Consider the following 19,846-nt stretch of genomic DNA (forward strand, 5'->3'; position numbering starts at 1 on the left):
TATGGACATCTGTAGCAGGATTGTTTAACTATTTTACGTTGTAAATACACATTTCCAAATATATTATACATTAAACAAAAATAGGCCTCTGTGGGCTAATCTGTAAATATAACCACCATTTACGGTAAATTTTACTAAAGGAGAATATATTATATAAATAACCTAAAATTCTAAAATGAACTCCTATAATTTGAGAGTTTCCTATATTTTGCCACATAGCCCTTCTAGAGAGAGCAGCAGACAAAATTTTTTTTTTTTAAGACAGAGAGAGACTTAGTAATGTTTGGAATTATTCTCGACTATTCCTGCCTGGTATCTGTGACTAGTTCAGAGCCCTGTTGAGAGAGTTTTGAGCTTCTCTTAGTAAACAATGACCATAATATTAGAGAGCGAAGAGTCTTGATTATTGAAATGGCTGGGATTCCATGGGTGCTGTAGAAGTGATTTGTTCAAAGATCCATTTAACTTTTGATATTCACATAAAATTATAAGAACTGACTTACCTGTAGCTGATGAACCACTTTTCTATTGTGTGCTTTCTTTCTTTAACCAAGTATTCTCCTAACCCCCCTCCCCTGTTCTTATCTCTTACTCCTTCTGATAATCCTTACTATAAAATTTCATTAGGAATGACTTGGAACAGTTTTGTCAGGAAATGTAAAAGCAGGCAGAGGCCTAGGATACCATCCTTGAATAATGATTTTATTTTCACAGCAGGAGACATTGATCCTATAACAATAACCTATTATGGGGCTAAATTTGTTCTCAAATCCTCCTGCTAAGCCAGAACTGGTAGCGTGTAAGTGTCTGATGGCCTATAGTGACTCCATTACAATCAGAGGAGCTGGAGAGCCTCAGCTAGACAAGATGAAATAGGGAAAATTGTATTTGAATAAAACTGCAGGACTAGAGACAACGGGGCCCTAGCTGATGGGAAGTGGAAAACTAGATTTTTGGAGATTGGGGAAATGCTGTGTTTTGGAGAAGGGAGGGGAGGGAAGCATATTTTTTCTTCTGCCATGTCTGTTCACCACCAGCATGTAGCTGTTTTCTCTGTTCTGATGATTGTGAATAGGTCAGGCAGGATATATTTGCTTATGGGTAGAAAGCACTGCTTTGGCTTTCTAATGTTTTTTAGTGGAAAGATCACTGAACTTGGGAGTCAGGAGACCTGGCTTCTGCTCCTCATCCTTCCATTAATTTACTCTTCTCTCCCAACTGTCCCAGGCTATAGTTTTCCCATCTATAAAATGCTGGGGCTTGGAGTAAGATGAGGTACAAAGTTCCTTTTATCTCTTAAGTCCTGCAGTGCTGTGACCCTAATAGCACCACCATATGATTTGAATACTAATTGTATTTCTTTGGCTTGATATTAATGTTGCTGTTTTTGTGTAATATGTATTGTTTTATGTGTCCAAACTGGTTAGAATTTCAGAGTAGTAAGATGAAAATGGTATCCATGTATATGCTGACACAGCCTTTTGAGGGGCCTTTGTAATTAACTTTTTTTCCTTTGAAAAAGGGAAAAGTGAAAATAGCATTGGAAAGCCTGAATATTCATTATGAGGTTTTACGGTTTTAAGTGGGGAGAGAAGTTGCCAAATCTTAATGGTTGTTTATTGGAGAGACAAAACTTTGTCTATTTTAATAGTGCTTTAAAAGACCAGGCAAGTTGATGATGACAAGGGCATTTAATTTGCTGACTCTGCTAGATGCAACCTACATTTTGGAATTTAAGTTACAGATTGATACATCTTCATTCCCCAAACAAATCATACTTTTGTACTGAGCTCCTTATACTTACTGTCGTGAATACCTGGTTTTTCAGGTTGAGGAACAAACTTTGGATACACAATTGGAATTTCAGAGCTATCCTAGTCAACCAAGTAGATGATAGGTTCCTTGACATTTGATGGGTGATGTTACGCAAGGTGATTGCTAATATAGGTTGCCCCCCTCTCTTATAAAGGTGGGAAGAAGAGCGCTATCCTGAAGGCATCAAGTGGAAATTCCTGGAACATAAAGGCCCTGTGTTTGCTCCACCTTACGAGCCTCTGCCAGAAAATGTCAAGTTCTACTATGATGGTGAGTTGTTCAGGATTTGTCTGGGTTGTGGTCATGAAGAAGGATGATGTGGTGACCACCCCTCCACAGGGGGGCAGAGTTGGAGGTAGGATCTAATAAAAATACATCTGGTATTAAAATAGTGCTGTGAAGAAAGATCTAGTTCAGTTTGTTTTCATTTTCAAAACTCGGAAGTTGATCTAAAGATTATGTTAATGTGAGTAGTATTTCTAGGGATCCTTTTGATAATGTTCTGTTCCATTGTGATCTCTCTGTGAATGGATTAGTTGGGAAAGCCAAACTCATGGCAACATATTTTTAGTAAATGCAAATGTAAAAGTAAATTGACATGATACATGTCACAGGAAATGGACCTAGAATTGTACTGTCCTTTGGGTCCGTGAGGGAATACCAGATTGAGCAAAGCACATGTATGTATCTGCTTCTGAGTTCATACATCTGAGAAGTGGCCTTTCAGGTCTAAACTGTAGAATTTGACCATCTTTGTCATAGACCTCTGTAACCTCTATAATTTGGGAGTCTGAATTGCCTTTTAGTGGTAGTTACAGTAGCTGTGTTTGCTCTCAGGCCATAGTATTTGAGGTCCCAAAGGGGAAGGGGGGGGCCATTAAAATGTTCTTCTCGTTTGCAAAGGTGGACTCCCCATGTTGCGGTAGAAAAACACTGGCTTAGGAAACACTTGGCTTGGGTTCAGATTTTGACTCTGCTGCCTCTATGACCTTGGGCAAGTCTTTGAGCTCTCTAGGTGTCAGTGAGCTTATCTGTTGAAAGGAGGGAGTTGGATTAGATAACCACTGAAGGCCTTTCCTGCTTCAGATCTAGGGTCCCATGAAGGTTGATCCTCGTCATCTGGTTCCCCTGCTCTCCTCTCATCTCTTTTTAAAGGAAGAGAGGATCTCAGATAATTGATCATGGCAACAGGCTGTGAGTCACGCTGCATCCCAGGCCACTGGCTCCAGTAATACAAGATAGCCCCCACTCCTAACCAGATACCTAGATCAAAGTCCCCCAATGTTACCCTCCTTCCAACCACTTGGGAGAATACCTATGAGAAGATACCCTGGTCCTAAAGTCCTTGAACTGCCTCATGTGCCACCCATCTCTCGTACATGAAGTTTTGACATCACAGGAAGAAGCAAGATTTGTTGACATTTATATTGTGCTTTCAAGTTTATAAAATGTCTCTTATCCATGATCTCATTTGATCCTTTCAGCCATTGCAGGAGGTAGGTGTTACAGGTATATTTATGGTACCTGTGGTTTAGCAATATCCCTTGGGACTGATGGTCCTATCGAAACCACACTATAGTCAGATTCAAGGTTCAGTGCCAGCAGACTAGTAATTTCATAATTACTGTTCATCAGCAAAACAGAGGTGACTATAATCTGAGACAATAATCAGCAATGGGTGAGATCCATCTTCTGGTTCTTCTAGTCTGTGCTTTGGCTTGAGTAGGCAGGTGCTGTGCTTGGAGCTCATCATCTTTACTCCTAAATTTGCTCCTCCTTTTGACTGAATAGTCATTCATCCAATCTCCCATGGTTGTAACACTGATCTTTACCTTTCACCTCTGCAGCATATGTTGAATCAGTCCCTTCTTCTTTCTCTCTACCACTACCACCACCCACCTGAGCTATAGTAATAACTTTCTTACACATTCTGCCTCCCCTCTCTTTTTGGTCCAGCCCATCCAGACCACTGCCGGATTTCTTAAGCATAGACCCAATCGTGTTCTTTGCTCAAAAATCTTCAGTGACTCTCTTTATGGAAGAAAGTTCATACTCTTCAGCCTGATGTTAAAAGCTTTGATAATCTGACTTTTCAACCTTGTCTCATGTTCCTCCCCTCCATTCTTTCTAACTGCCAGCCAAACTCTACTACTTTCCTCAGACACACCCTGCACTTTCAGAAACCCTGTACCTGGGCTTTTGCCCACCCTTTTCCTCACGCCTGTAATAGCTCATTTATTTCTGCACCTAACACAATTACTGTGCAATAGTGTGTATTAAATTACTTGGTGTTTGTTTCTTATCTCACATTAGCCTGTGAGCTCCACGAGGGCAGTTTCTATATCTTATCTAAGCTTTGACTCTAGGTGAGGATAGTGCTCTGTACTGAGTGGGTGCTTAATAAATGTTTGTTGTAGCTGGCAGCCCTACCTCTGGGGCATTGTAGCTGCAAGGGTACTACTCTCTGTTCCCTGGATGGCGTTGGTCCATTGGCTGCAGCAGTGGATGCAAACTGTGGAGCTGAGTACGTGCTCAAAGGTACTACTGGCATCGCGTAACGCTGGATGATGATCTCAAGTTGTCCCTTTTTTCTATGAGTTACATCCATATTGTTCAAATCTCAAAGTAAAGTAGTAATTAATAACTGGAGAATTGGGATGGATCTCAGTTCTTATTTATGTGATAGGTAGCATGTATAGTTGGGATCATAATACCTGCAATACCTACCTCATAGGGGTGTTGTGAGGCAAGGACTTGGCAAACCTGTTCACATGCCATGTATACGTGTGTTCTTATCATTTTTATCATAAAGTTATAAGAGTTTCCCACAGAGGAGGAAGCAGTGGTGGGGAGCTCCAGTTAGATCCCCAGAGTTGCCTCAGTTAGCAATTAAGTACCTCACTGCTCATATGCAACACCCTAGGGGTCACTCTTCTGTGTTTTCATGTGATGAAGTAATAGTTTGGACTCAAGGGCTAGGTCCATCTACATTTGGTAAATGGGAGTAGTGCCCACCTTAATGAATTGGCATTGTGTAAAGACTGTCAGTATAGAAATGTAAACGTTTGGCTTAGAATTACTTTTTCATCTGTGCTCCTTAGGAAGCAAGGTAATGTTTTGGGGGTTAACCCCTACAGTGTATCATTCCCTAGAAACCCTTAAAGAAGAGGTAGCCATTCAAAGCACAATCTCCTCTTGTTTGGGTAAAGAATAGTGGCCAAAGACATGACTTAGAACAGATAGAGAATCCTAGGTGTGCTGGACTGTGGCTGTGGGCTGGGAGTTGCCTTTGAATGTTCTCCTTTTTAGGAAGAGAGAAAGCTAGGTTCCCAACTCAGGGCTTCTTTTTTTTTTTTCCCTCTGCCCTAGACTGAAATCACAGGCTTAGACTTTCTCTGTGTTGATTCTGTTAGTCAATTTGGAATCATTTTCTTTTGGCATTTGATCATTAGTATTGGTCTTTCTGATTTGTAATCATCATTGATATCTCTTTTCCACATGCTCCCCCTTTCTTGGCTCCATGTCCTATGTAGGCGTCTCGGGACATTCTCAGCCCTTTTGACTAACTCTGCTATCTCTGATTTGAGTTTACATGTTTGTGCAAGTTCCACCTAGGGAATAAGTCAAAACTGGTCCTACAAGTATTCTTGGGAAGAGAACTCTGAGTCATCTGTCAGATTCCCATTCCCATAGAAACCTGCCGGGGGGGGTAGGACCCTGCTATGACTGAGCGTGAGCTTCTCTTCCTGAAGGGACATCAGGTTTTCAGCTCTGACTCAGCAGTTTTTTCCTCCTGGATCTCAGTGCTTATCCTGTTCCACAAAGTGATATCATTGCCAGGAACAGCCATATCACATTCTCACCACCGTGCTACAAGGAGCTGTCATCAGCTCTGGGAAGCTCATTTAAAACTCACTAACATTCCAGAGGCTAGAGGAGTCAGCATGTACTCCTGTGGCCACTTGGCCCTTTGGCCCCTTCTTGTAGCAAAGCTTTCAGGTCAGGGCTGGCCATTCTAACCAAGAGCACAAGCTTCGGTCCATTCACCAGCATCAGACACAAAGGGCTGCAAGCTTTTTTTTTTTTTTCCCAACCAGAATGTCAGTGTCCTGGCATATGCTTACGTTACCAAACGTATTCATTTGTATGTGAAATTTGATTGTTGTATTACTGCTTTGTTTGCTTGTGAATTTTTGCTTTATTGCAGTCCCTTCTTATGTCGAATAATTTGTCCCCCACAGCTGTGGCAAGGGTTCCGTGGAGTTCTAGACCTTTGGTTTGCCACCTTTGGGTTAGAGGATCTAAAAGTGGACTGTCTCTTTGTGTGGAAAAGAGCGCCATCTTTTGGCTAGTTCTGGGGGGTGACTAATAATGACCTTTAAATAGGCTCATGTTTCTTCAATATGACCTTGGCAAGTTGCTTCCCCTCTCTGGGCCTGTTTTGTTCTCTGTAAATCGATGAGCGCGGTGATATCTAAGGTTCTTTCTAGGTCTGACAATTTGTTATTTCAGACAAACAGGATAGCCACAGTCCACTGAGGCTACAATTGTATCCTGAAATGACATCCTTGTTTTCTGACAGAACTTTGGCTTTCTCCTTGACTGAACTTTGACTCAGTTATAGCTAAATTCTGTTTTCACAGAAAGGGTCTGGACCAAAATAAGGGGATTGAAGCAGATCATTCATGAATATAAGGTCATTCTATAAAAACACATTTCCCAGGAAAATTAAAATTGACCTTAAAACATTTTCCAAAGAAAAATATTGTTTCAAAGATAGACAATAAATAAATGAAATAAAACATCTTTCTACTAATGAATAAATGTAAATAAAAGCACAGTGTGTATAAAACTCACAGTTATTGAACTTTGCCTGTCAGTCATTTAGTAAAGTTGGTATTGCTTTAAAACAGAAATGGAATGAGGCAGGAAACCTGAGAAACCTGACTCTGTAATTAATTGCTTGGCCTTTGGCAAGTCTTGTGGGCCTTTCTGTACTTGTATAGAAAGTGAAAGGATTGGACTAGATGACTTAAGGTCCTCTTCAACTCTAACCTTCTGTAATACTGTGTGTTTACTGCTGAAAGTCCCAAGACAGTTCTTCAATTTATGAAGCACCTCTTTTGTGCAGAACCCTGGGGAAGACACAGTTCCTGTCCTCAGGAAGCTCAGTCTGAACATTCAGTTGCACAATGAGGGAACTATATGTAGATGGGGAGAGGATCTGACTTCCTCGTACTCATATTGGCAAAGACGCTTCTGTCATTTCACAGAAAGAGCTGAGCTTTCCTCATGTGAATCTGCTGAGTTTTTAGTCTCTCCCTAGGGACTACATTGCCTGAATCAGCAGCATCAGAAGCCTGTTTCAGGGCTTTTTAAGAAGAACTACTGAGGAAATGTGTTTGGCTGTAGTGACGTGGTCTCAAGAAAAGCCGTCTGAGTCCCACACATCTTGGGAGAAGGGGTGGACTTCTGCATAGTGTGGCTTTAATTCTTAGCTAACTCTTGCTGGGAACACCTTTTCTCTAGGTAAAGTCATGAAGCTGAGTCCCAAAGCAGAAGAAGTGGCTACATTCTTTGCGAAAATGCTTGACCATGAATACACTACCAAGGATATCTTTAGGAAAAATTTCTTCAAGGATTGGAGAAAGGTATGTCTCCTATAGATTTTAGTAAAATGAAACTTTCAAAATCTTGAATATAGAATGGTACCAGAGAGGTGAGAAAGAACAGGAAAAAATGATTCCCCATTAGAGTTAGAACTATTGAAAGTCTTTCTAAGTTGTGCCATGTGGTCACAGCAAGTCATGAAAACCTAAGGTGTGAAAGAATTGATTTTTGTGTCAGAGGGAGAACATGTCCATGCCAGTGAAATCACAGGTGTCCTGAAGTGTACTGATAACTAATAAAACAGTTCCCTGAAATTAGAATGATATTTGATTAGACAAGCAGCAAGGTACAGAGGAAAGAGCCCTGTCCCTGGAGTGAGAGGATCTGGGTTCAAATCTCACCGCCTACACTGCCTGTGTAACCTTGGGGCAGGATACTACACCTCATTGAGCCTCAGTTTCCTCATCTGTAAAATGAGGAGATTGGATTAGATGGCCTTTGGAGGTTTCTTCCAGCTCTAGATAATGTAATCCTTTGATTGACTTTAATAACTGTTGAAAGAGCTTCTAATACATAAGGTAAGGTCCTAGGCTTTGCCTTCCCAGAGTACCCTTCTATAGTTTATAGCCTAACAGGAATAATTACATGTATACAAAAGTAATTCTAATGCAAGATAGAACACCTTATCTTAGAAGGATTATTTGAAAGCAATGGGTAGATAATGGTTACATTGACAAAAATAGGTAAGTTAGAAGAAGGAATGAGTGGGATTTGAAGGGAGAAGGAGGATGAGTTTATTTGAGGGCATATTCAGTTTGAAGTGCTTCTGACAGGATATCCAGAGGGAGGTGTGGCATGAGCTTGGAAGTCGAGATAAAGATTTGGGAGTTTTTTATGTAAAGGTTGACAATTGAACGTCTGAGAGTGGATGACAGTGCTGGGGAAGAGTGAAAAGTGAAGTACTGCTCTTTGGTTAATGACTGTATTTAAAGATGGGTAGTAGGAAAGAGATTCCAGGAGTTTATAGGAGAACTAAAATGGTGTAGTGCCTCAGTAGCCAAGAGAGTACATGCAGGTTTTTATATCATCTGTAAGTAAGGCTCTCCAACAACAGCTAAATGAGGTTTTGAGAGTTGTTGGAAGGTAGTATAGGGAGAAAACTTCTAATTCTTTTGTTAGGCTGTAGAGAAGTGATAGATATCTCTGAAGGATATATATATCCATTCAGTTTCCTCTTTATTCTCCCTTATTTGGTTTTGCTACTTATGCAGCTCAACCTTCATTCATATCTGACTGGGACTTTCAGATGATGGTGCCCAGGGGGGTTTAGATGATAACAATTAAACTTCACTAATTCTGAACTCCTTTAGAAGCAGCCTTGTTTAACTGGCATGTGAGCAGAGGACAATTCCACTCGGGTTGATGCTTGGTGTGCTAATCTCATACCATTCTTGTTCTCAGAAACCATATCTATACCAGAAAACTCTTAATCATTGTGTGAATGTTATTAAACTGCATTTTTTTAAACTCAACTTTTCATTAATTCAGACTGGCTACCTCCTACAGCACCTCAGTCTGAATTAGTGAAATTTTTCTAAGTAAAATGGAAGAAAATGAAAATATAACATTTTTCTTTCTATCTTTCCTTGTTCCTTTTTAACTTACCGCACATTTTCTTCCCACCAGGAAATGACAAACGAAGAGAAAAATAATATCACTAGTCTTAGCAAGTGTGACTTCAACCAGATGAGCCAGTATTTCAAAGCCCAAACAGAAGCAAGGAAGCAAATGAGCAAGGAAGAGAAACTGGTACTATGTCTATATTTTTAAAACCTTTCCACAACAACACTAATAATCATAATCCTCATCTACATAGCACTTTGTGATTCTAAAAAGGTCTTTACATACATCTCCATTTGATCTTTATCACAATCCTCTGCAAATGTTGGTTGTTGTCCCCTTGACAGATAAGAAAACTACAGAGTTGGGTTATTTACCAAAGGCCACACAGTAAGGAAATGAGAAAGCTGGGTTTCATACCTAAGTCTTCTAACTTTCTACCAGTCTTCTTTATGTAATTTCGGTCTGCACTTAATTATGATGGTCAATCAGTCCATCTACCTTACTTCTTATTCTTCACTACCATTCAGCAGACTGGATTTATTTATCAGTAGGCCAGTATTCTTGCCCCACGGAAATCTAGTTTGAGTCTTGCTACCTTCAAACGAGAGTTCACGAACAAGTACAAGTTCATGCACAGTAGTCCAAAGATTTTTGTTTTTTGTTTTGTTTTGTTTTTTCTTTTTGGTGAGGCAGTCAGGGTTAAATGACCTGCCCAGGGTCACACAGCTAGTAAGTGTCAAGTGTCTGAGTCCAGATTTAAACTTGGGTCTTCCTGAGTCCAGGGCTGGTGCTTTATCCATTGCATCCCCTAGCTGCCCTTATAATTGACTTATAATGACATTTAGCTCAAGGTAAGTGTCTAAGCCAAGACCATTCAATCCTACTTTGATTTTTAACTGATACACCTTTTTCACAGTTTGTGATGCTGATTTCTACTAAAGGCTGATGATCTTCCTGGAGTCTGCTGATTAGAACGGTTTATAGGGTTTTCCAAAAGTCTTAGTGCAGTTGTAAGCTATTAAAACTTTTGGGACACCCTGTTTACCTGATGACTTCATTTTAACCAAATCTTTCTATATCATAGGCATAAATAAATCCTGAATGTCATATTCTTGGAGAATTATTTTTGACAAGGAAATTATCCTAATCTTCCTTGCCTTTGGAAAAGATAGCACTTATATTTTTCTTTTAAAATTCTTTTGATTTCTGTCTTTTGTTTTTATGTCATCTCCATTGCCCAATATATCCTTGTCTCAAAGAGCTGTTCTGTAAAACAAAGAATTTTAAAAGGGAGAAGAACAGTCTAGTGAAGACTTAGAAACACCTCAGCCAGGTCTGACCTTATGTGCAGCATTCTGCACCCTCTACTTTTGCAAGAAAATGAGGGAGATGTAGTCTTTTTTTTTTTAATTAAATTTTCTTCTTTATTGTGAAGTTGACAAATATAAACAAATATGAATATTTCCATAAACCAAAAAAAAAAAAAACACAGAAAAAAAGGTTTATGTGTAAAATTGTGGATCTTTGTTACACCACACAGTTAGGTTTCTTAAAGTATATATTAAATCTGACTAACTAATGTGGTGTTATTACTAATACTGCCCTATTTGTCTCCTAATGAACTGCCCTTTTTTTCTCATCTGTGTATTTTCAAAATGTTTCATTGATGTTCTTTTCTTTCTGGCATCACTATCACCATACTTCCTACTCCCCTTTCATTAAGACCTTCCCCTGTGTCCCCCTAAAAAATCACCTCCTTTGTGACAAGTAAGTATAATCAAACAAAGCCAATCTACATCTTGGTTGTGTCTGAAAATGTATGACTCATTTTCTACTTCTAGACCGATACCTCTCTGGGAAAGAGATGAGCAATAAGATTCATCATTAGTCTTCTGGAGTTGGGATTGATTGATCATTACATTGATTCAGAGTTCTTTCTTTCAAAGTTATTTTGCTTTACAATATAGTAGTAATTATATAATTTGTTCTCCTGATTCTGCTTACTTAACTTTGTATCAGTTCATATAAGTCTTTTCATATTTCAGTGTGTGAATATTCATTGTTGAAACAATTCTGATAGTCTCTGTGGGCAGCTTAGTAGAGACTTCTTTACTTTTGTATTGTTTTAAAAATAGAAATGTTTTATTCTTTTTTTATTTTTTAAACCTAACTTCCTAATAACTCCTTCCTCCCATCCCTAATTGGCCAATAGAATTTTCCCTTGTAACAAAGAAATACGGTTAAACAAAATGGATTAATTCATCCACAGTTTCTCTCACAGAAGCCCAGACACCACATGATATAAATATATTAATCTATACTTAGAAAGGGAAAGGACTTTTGGCAATGCAAGCACACAAGCTGGGCGATTTAATATGAGACATGAGCTACTGGATCATTCCTGAGTTTGACAGTATGTAGTAAGACTTTACTAATTTGGTGAGCAAGACTAATACGACAGTGGAAAGCTGGAAGTACGTTTGGCTTCCTTCCTATAGTCAGGCCCTTAAGTAGGGCTATAGGGCAGAGCAGAGTGACCCAAAGTTTGTCCAAGGGTGGAAAATATAGAGGGCTGCTAACGACGTTTGTACTCCCTTTCTGAGGGAGAGAGGCGTGCGGAATCAAGCCTGGTCCTGGGGCAGGGGCAGGAATATAAGAAGGAAGAGCTGATTGCCATTTGGTGAGAGGAGGGACTTCTGATGGAACAGAACACCAAAACTATATCTTGAGATTGATCAGGCAAGAGTAAAGAGGGGAGAGAGGGCGCAAGAGAGAAGGCCTGAGCTCTGGCCCAGCCCAAAGGGTACAAAGGGAGGTCAGGTGCTGGTCTAAAAGCAGTAGTACATTAAGGGACATCATATAGCACATCTCACTGCCCAGGGAGCAGGAGCGATCCAGAAAAGAGCAGTGGACCACAACAAGACCAAAGAGAGATGGGCTTTCAAGTGGGTAAAGGAAAACTGTTCCTTGGCCCCTCGTAGAGACCCACGCTTTCCTGGGAACACCTTTGCCTTCCATTTCAGGAACTTTTTTCTTTCCCTCAAGAGATTTGCCCTCCTCAGTGACTCATGCTTTCCTGGGGTACATGAACTTTTATTTTTATATTTTGAAAACTTTTATTTCAAGATGATTGGTTTCTTTTGTAATCCCATGTATTTTATTTTATGCATTTAAAACTATTATTCTGAGAAGGGATCCATAGACTTTACTAGACCATCAAAGAAGTCCAGTCACAAAACATGTGAAGAACTTCTGGCCTAAAAGACTAATGGTCCTGTCTCTGTGAATGGCTGCTTGGCCTGAATCATGCTATCTAGTGCCACTGCTTTGGAAAGGTGGTGTCTCTGTTTCTGAGGGAGGATGCATTTTAGCAATCTTGTTGAAAGAGCCCTAAAATGGTGGAAATCTCTGTTTTAGCCTCTAGTAACACCAATTCTAGGTACCTCTTATCTTCTCTGCAGCTGGGCAGTCCGTGAGTCTGTGAAATTTAAACCCTATTTGACCTCACTCTCAACTCAGCCTCCTCGAGCTTGACAAAGTCACTTTCCTGATTGAGGACATCATTTTTTTCCTCTGTAAAAATCCAGAAATTACACTAAGTGGTCCCTCTGACATGTTAGGCATTTATAGGATTTCAGTGCTCTTAGTCTCCTTACCAGGAGAATATGCTTCCTATAAGTGTTATCATTCCATCCCCGTCTCCTAATAGTCAGACTTCTAGAATGCCAAGTGGAAAGAGACCATTGGTTTTAGCATCCAGTTTTCAGCATTATTAAATAAAATAGGAAGCTCCCCAATAGCCCTCTTCCTCTGAGGGACAAGTTAGGTTTCCCATGAATAAGCTTATGGTATCCCAGGGTCTCTGCCCCCTCCCTCAGAGTAGGGTACACTCCATCCTCCAACTCAGATCCCCTTTTGTGCAGCTAGCTCTGGGGATACTTTGTGGTACTAGTGCCTCCAGTGATACATGAACATCAGCATGTGTCACTGACTAAAATATAAATGGATGTCATTGAAGAAAAAAAGTTTGATCAATGGAAAAGGAGACAGCTGTGCTGTGGCAGAGTGCTAGATTTAGAGCCAGGAAGTCCCCGACAATATTTAGCTATGTAACTGGGGCACTTTTCTCATCCGAAAAATGAGATTAATAATATTTGGACATCTTACTTCACAAATTGCACTTTGTAAACCTCAGAGTATTATAAAAATGTATAGTACTCTGTGTACTTATTAAAATAATATCAATATTAGTAATTTTAAATTGTTATCAAATTATTGTTTAAAAAAATAAAATAATTAATTCTTGTGCTAGAAATTCAAAACAGTTCTATTAGAAGAATCTGTGTTTTTTTTTAATCCTGGTTTTAGGGTGGATGCGGGGGAAGGATGTAATCTTTATTCTAGATTCCCTTATGCCTTTTGGTTAAGACTCTGGCTATTCATAGGAATAAATCGTTTCAAACTTTAGTCATTAAAAATCACTTGTGTCATGTAATAATTCTGAATTCAGAATGATTGGGGTTCAAATTAATGTTTTAGTTGAATTAGTTTTTTAATTGCTTTAAAATCTATATGTGCTTTGGGCCTGTAGACCAGTAGATTAAAATATCCTAATACATGACTGAACTCTGAATTTGTTTTTACTATTTTGTTTCTTCCTTTTCTTAGAAAATCAAAGAGGAAAATGAAAGGCTATTGAAAGAGTATGGTTTCTGTGTGATGGACAATCACAGAGAGAGAATCGCCAACTTCAAGATTGAGCCTCCAGGTCTTTTCCGGGGTCGTGGCAACCATCCCAAGATGGGAATGTTGAAAAGGCGGATTATGCCTGAAGATATAATTATCAACTGTAGCAAGTGAGCACAGTCCTTTGGCTTTCTTCTGAAGTGCCTAAAGTAGTAAAGGGGATGGGGCAGGAGAGTAAATGGGAAGGTTTGCTTTGTTGGGGTAGCATATAACTCTTTGAAATTGCCCAACATAATGAGAGTCTAACTGGAAATGTGTAAATTACACATAGCTAAATGTTTCAACTCTTTGAGAGATTTTTTTACTAAGAGCAGGGAAGGGGTAAACTTGGTAATTTGTGCAAATAAGACAAACTCACATACATACGTATATATGTATACATACTTTTTCCCTTCACTTTTTAGGACGCAGTAGCCAGCTTCATAGATTTGGAAAAGAAATTACTATTGATTACTTCTCTTCACTTAAATACTTTCTTGTCTTATTGCCCTCTGTAGAGATTCCAAGGTTCCTCCTCCTCCCCCTGGACATAAATGGAAAGAAGTTCGACATGATAACAAGGTTACCTGGCTGGTATCCTGGACTGAGAATATCCAAGGGTCCATTAAGTACATTATGCTGAATCCCAGCTCACGAATCAAGGTACAGAGCACCTGGAAATAATCGTCCCAGTCAATGTGTGTGTTTGTGTGTTGAGAGGGAGGCCCAAGTACATGGGAATCTGCCCTTTGTTTTTGGAAAAAAAAAAAAAATCTCACACAAAAAAAATCCTAACAGCCAAAAAAAATCTCACAGGTATACTTTAGCACAATCTAAAGGTTGGACCCTATTGCAGTGAACACCCCAGGGCATGTAGGTGTTTGATTGTAGTATAATCTTTTAAGAAACTCATAGTTAGGGGCAGCTAGGTGGCATAGTGGGTAGAGCACCGGCCCTGGAGTCAGGAGGACCTAAGTTCAAATCCGGCCTCAGACACTTGATGTGTACTAGCTGGTGTGACCCTGGACAAGTCACTTAACCCCAATCACCTCACTGAAAAAAGCAAAAAACAAAGACACACACACACACACACACACACACACACACACGGAACCCATAGTTAGAAATTAGATACTCCATTTATCTGACTTTAAGTAAGGGAATTGTCAAATGAAAAGAAAGTTCTTATAGAGGTTCAGAATTAGAAGGAGTATTAGAGATCATTTAGTTCAAATAAATGAGGAAACTAAGGCCCACAGAAGTTAGTAAGTATTAAGCACCTCCTGTGTGCCAAGCACTATGCTAGACACTGGGAGTACAAATACGAAGAATAAGACAATCCTTGCTCTCAAACAGCTTACATCTGAATAGGGAGTCTATAAGCATGTATAATATAAATGTTAAGGGAGTAGTTAAATACAGATAGTTAGAAATGGAAGGGGTTCTCAGTTGAAGAAGGTCAGGAAAGTCTTCATGTAGATGATAGAGCTTTATCTACATTTTGGGGGGAGAGGGGGGTTCTCTGAGGTATATGTAAAGAGGGCCTCCATTCTAGGCATGGGGAAGGATGAGCATGGATATTCAAGATGGAGTGTTATGTGTGAGGAACAAATAGAAGTTCACTTTGGCTGATCACAGAGTCCAGGAAGAAGAGTAATGTCCAATGAGGCTGAAAAGATAGATTGGCATAGATTTATGAAGAGTTTTGTAATCTTAATAGAGGAGTTTATGTTTTGTTCTAGAGGCAATAGGAAACCACTGGAGTTGATTGAGTTAGGGAAGAATACAGTCAGATCTATGCTTAAGGAAATTTCATTTTGGCTACCGTGTGGAGAATAGAGGTATCTAGCCAAGAGGTTTTGATGGCTTTGTTAGTAGAGGAAAGGAGTCAGATGTAGGATATGTGACAGAGGTAGAAAAGGCAAGATTAGGCAACTGATTGGATAAATGGAGAAAGAGAAGCTGAGGATGATGTCAAGGTTACAAACCTGAGAGACTGGAGTAATAGTGGTACCGTTACCAGAAATAGAAGTTTAGAAGAGGGGTGGATTTTAGGGGAAAGGTTAATGAGATTCATTTTCAAAATATTGAGTTTGAGCGACCTGTGGAACATCCATTTTTTGTCCAATAGGCAATTGGCGGTATAAAACTAAAGCTCAGGAGAGAGACTGGGACTGGACATGTGTAAATCTGTTAGATAACTGCATTGAGATAATAATTAAGCATATGAAAGCTAACAAGATCCCCGAGAGAGTAGAGAGAGAAAAGAAAATGGGGCCCAAGACAGAACAAATGAAGTGATTTGTTCAATTTCATTTAGGAAGTTAGTTGCGGAGCTAAGGCTAGAAACTAGTATGTTGATTTCTAATCCAGTTCTTTTCCCACTAAACTACATTGCCTCTATACTTTGTACTCAAAGAAAAGAGAGTATAAATTGCAGCTCACATTCAGAAAGCTGTCACGCATATACCTTCTCCCATGGTCTTTGAGAGTTTGGATGGGTTGAGTTGAAAACAAAAAGGGCATTGTAGAAAGATAACTGATGTTTGTCATCCAGACAAGCCAAAGGGTTTTTGAAGAGCACGGTTCCCTTTTCCTTCTCAGACCTTCTATTTATACTCCAAATATAAACAAATTATAAACTCCGAGTATAAAAATGTGAAATGTCCTGTAAAAAATGTGGGTAAATGTCTTCATTATAGAATGAGATAGTTGCTTAAATAGGACTGGAGAAAAAGAATCTTTTCATTATAACCCAATCCATTAAGCATTACCATTAGAAGAATTTGGAAATATTTTTGTTAGAATAGACATTGAAAAGAGAGAAGGTTAAGCATCCATAAGACAAGAACAAACTAAATGAAAAACACATTGCCCACCTTTCAGCCTGCAGTTAGGTAGGTGGTCTATTGAGTTAGTCCATTAGTACATGTATTTTGAACAGGAATTGCAAATGGTTGGGGGAGAATTCTTAACCAAAGAATAGAGATGATCACAAAACATAAAATAGAGAATTTAATTACATGAAACTGAAAAGTTTCTGCTTGAGCAAAATTTATACAGCAAGGATAAAAAAGAAACTCTTTGGGAAACTATATCAGTATCTAATCAGGATCTGACATCTAAGATATGCAGAAAATTAACACAAATACATAAAATTAAGCTATTCCCCAGTGAATAAATGATTAAAGTATATGAACAAAGAGAAGAAGAATTTATTGTTTAGTCATTTTTCAGTCATGTCCAGCTCTTCATGACCCTATTTGGAGTTTTCTTGGCAGAGATACTGGAATGGTTTACTATTTCCTTCTCCAGCTCTTCTTACAGAGGAGGAAACTAAGGCAAACAGAGTTAAGTGACTTACCCAGAGTCACAGTTTTGTAAGTGTCTGAGGCTGGATTTGAACTCAGGTCTTCCTGACTCCAGACCTCATACTCTATCCACTGCACCACAATAGTTAATATCCATGTGAAAGAATGCATCAAATTAAAAATAATAACAATAACAACAACAATAATAATAATAATAATAATAATGAGAGAAATGAAATCAAAACAACCCAGAGGTTTTGTCTCACAACTAGAAATTTGGCAAAATAACACAAGATGGAAATAGTCAGCGTTGCAGGGGCTGGAGAAAGATAGGGATACTAATACTTTTAGTAGAATTGTAGATCAGTCCAACCCTTCTGGAAGGCAATTGAAAATTAATGCTTTTTAAAAGTGCCTTTAATTGAAATTAAATTAATTTAAAATTAATACTTTTAGAAAATATTTAAAATATTCCATACTTTTTGACCCAGATATCCCACTGCTAGTCATACTAACCCAACAAGAAAAGTCCCTCATGGGCCAATATATTCATAGCAGCACTTTTTGAGATATTAATGTCCTAGAAACAAAGTTGATATCCATCAATTAAGAATTGGCTAAACAAGTTCCCTTCCTTGTAGGGCATGATAAATATGAATGATTCAGAGAAGGATTAATTAATTAATTAAGAAGGATTAATTAAAAGGAACACTTTTATGAACTGACATAGAAAGAAGTAAGCAGAACTAAAAAACAATATATATAATGACTATAATGTAAATATAGCAAAAGAAGAGAGAATATCCCAAACTTGAATACAACCCTTCTAAGTACTTCTGGTGGATTCCTATGCAGGGGAGACTAGATCAGGAACGGTAAGCTAAATAGTGACTTCAAAATTAGGATTTGAGTCAGTGGAGGCCTATTGTTGAGGAGCATACTGAATTAAACTCTCTCTAAACCAGAAGTTCTAACCTAGAGTCCTTGAACTTTGTTGTTGCTTTTTGTTTTTTAAATAAATTTGTATTTATTTTTTGTTTTTTACCTTGTCTAAATTTCCCCCATATCCCTTCCCCAACCTTTCCCAGATAGCCATTTAACAAAGAATATTTTTATTTCTCTTTATTATTTTATGAAAAACATTGATACAATTTAATTTAAAAATATATAATCATATCCTCCATTTTTTTAATGAATGAAAAAGCATTTATTTGGGAAGTACTGTGCTAAATAAGAGAATATTTTTAACAGAAAAAAAGAGGAGGGAAAACAGCTGGCAAAACCGATCAATACATTGAAAAAAAAATCTGAAAATATATGCAGTGTTCCACCCTCATGGACTTCCTACCTCTATAGAAGAATTGAGTGTGGGGTGTCTTTTCATATCTTATTTGGAGCCATGCTTGTTCTTTGTAGTTTTGCAATGTTCGCTTTCAATTGTTTTGTAGTTATTGTGTCTATTTACATTGTTATAGTCTTTGTGTATATTTTTTTAGTTCTGGTCACTTCTCTTCATCAGTTCATTTAAGTCTTTCCATCCTTCTCTGTATTCATCATGTTTATAATTTCTCATTAGCTTTTTAAAAATATTTTTATTACTGTATTTCAAGACAGTTGGTTTTCCTTCATATTTCAAGATAATAGGCTTCACCAGACTACCAGAGGAGTCCATCATGCAAAAAGGATTCAGAATCCCTGCTGTAAACTAAAGCCATTCTCTCCACTCTTTCCTACACCTAACTTTTATCATTCATTTGACACTTAGCTGATATAACTGTTTTATTTTTATTTATTTATTGATTTATTTATTTTGGTATGACTGTTTTATTAAAGTGCCCTAGGTCCCTGACTAGACTGAGTTCCTTGAGAGCAGGTAGAATGTGTTTGTTTCTGTCTCCAAGTCCTCACCCCAGACTTTCATATAGTAAGCACTCAGCCATGTGTAAGGAGGAGGAACTGAGAAATCACCTTTCCATCAACATTTGTACTAATTAGATTTTTTGTTTAGGGCTGAGTGCCTGACTTAAGACTTGGAAAGCTGGGATGGGGCCAGAGAAGAGTCAGGAAGATGATTTTAGAATTGGAAAATGAGAAGGAAAACTTATTTCCTTCCTAATATAAATTGAACACTTAGAATAATCAGGGTTGGTCTCAAGGAAGAGAGGAGAGAATGTTCTCCTCTCCCTTCTTTATAGAAGTGGGGGAATCACTGGATGTAGAACATGGAACATGCTGTCAGCTTTGGCAAATGTATTAGCTAATTTTGCCAAACTCCTTTTTTTTAAACTCTCTTTTTATCTTTTGTTACAAAGGATGGCTCTCTGGGAAGGGGTAAAGGAAGGCGGCAGATATATATGATGGAATATTACTGCACCATAAAAAATAACAAATGTGAAGAGTTCAGAAAAGCATGGGTAGACAGACTTAATGAACTGATGCAAAATGAAGTAAGCTGAACCAGGAAGGCAATATACACAGTGACTACCGTAGCATAAAGAGAAAGAACAAAAAAGTGAAACTAAACATTGGTTAATTATAATAAGCTTGGCCTAGGATACAAGAGAAGAGAGGGTGCCCCCCCTTTCTTTTTTTTGCAGAGGCATGGGACTATGAATATTGCCCATACTGTGAGACACAGTTGAAGGCTTGTTTAGTTTTTCTTTTCGTCTCTCTTTCTCTCTTTTTTGTTTTTTTTAAGGCAGTTGGGGTTAAGTGACTTGTCCAGGGTCATACAGCTAGTAAGTGTTTGGTCTGAGACCAGA

At 38.5% G+C, this 19,846-nt stretch overlaps 1 protein-coding gene across 1 annotated transcript in view; it reads left to right on the top strand.

Annotated features, from left to right (window-relative positions):
* The window catches only part of TOP1 (DNA topoisomerase I), a 115,891-nt gene that overhangs the window by 82,087 nt on the left and 13,958 nt on the right, over positions 1 to 19,846 (top strand). The window contains exons 9-13 of the mRNA XM_027867121.1: positions 1,970 to 2,085; positions 7,345 to 7,466; positions 9,112 to 9,234; positions 13,717 to 13,904; positions 14,292 to 14,436. Of these exons, the coding sequence (XP_027722922.1) occupies positions 1,970 to 2,085; positions 7,345 to 7,466; positions 9,112 to 9,234; positions 13,717 to 13,904; positions 14,292 to 14,436 (694 nt within the window). The remainder of the gene's footprint in view (positions 1 to 1,969; positions 2,086 to 7,344; positions 7,467 to 9,111; positions 9,235 to 13,716; positions 13,905 to 14,291; positions 14,437 to 19,846) is intronic.

The sequence above is a fragment of the Vombatus ursinus genome, unplaced genomic scaffold (assembly GCF_900497805.2).
Source record: "Vombatus ursinus unplaced genomic scaffold, bare-nosed wombat genome assembly UNPS02014785.1, whole genome shotgun sequence".
NCBI lineage: Eukaryota > Metazoa > Chordata > Mammalia > Diprotodontia > Vombatidae > Vombatus > Vombatus ursinus.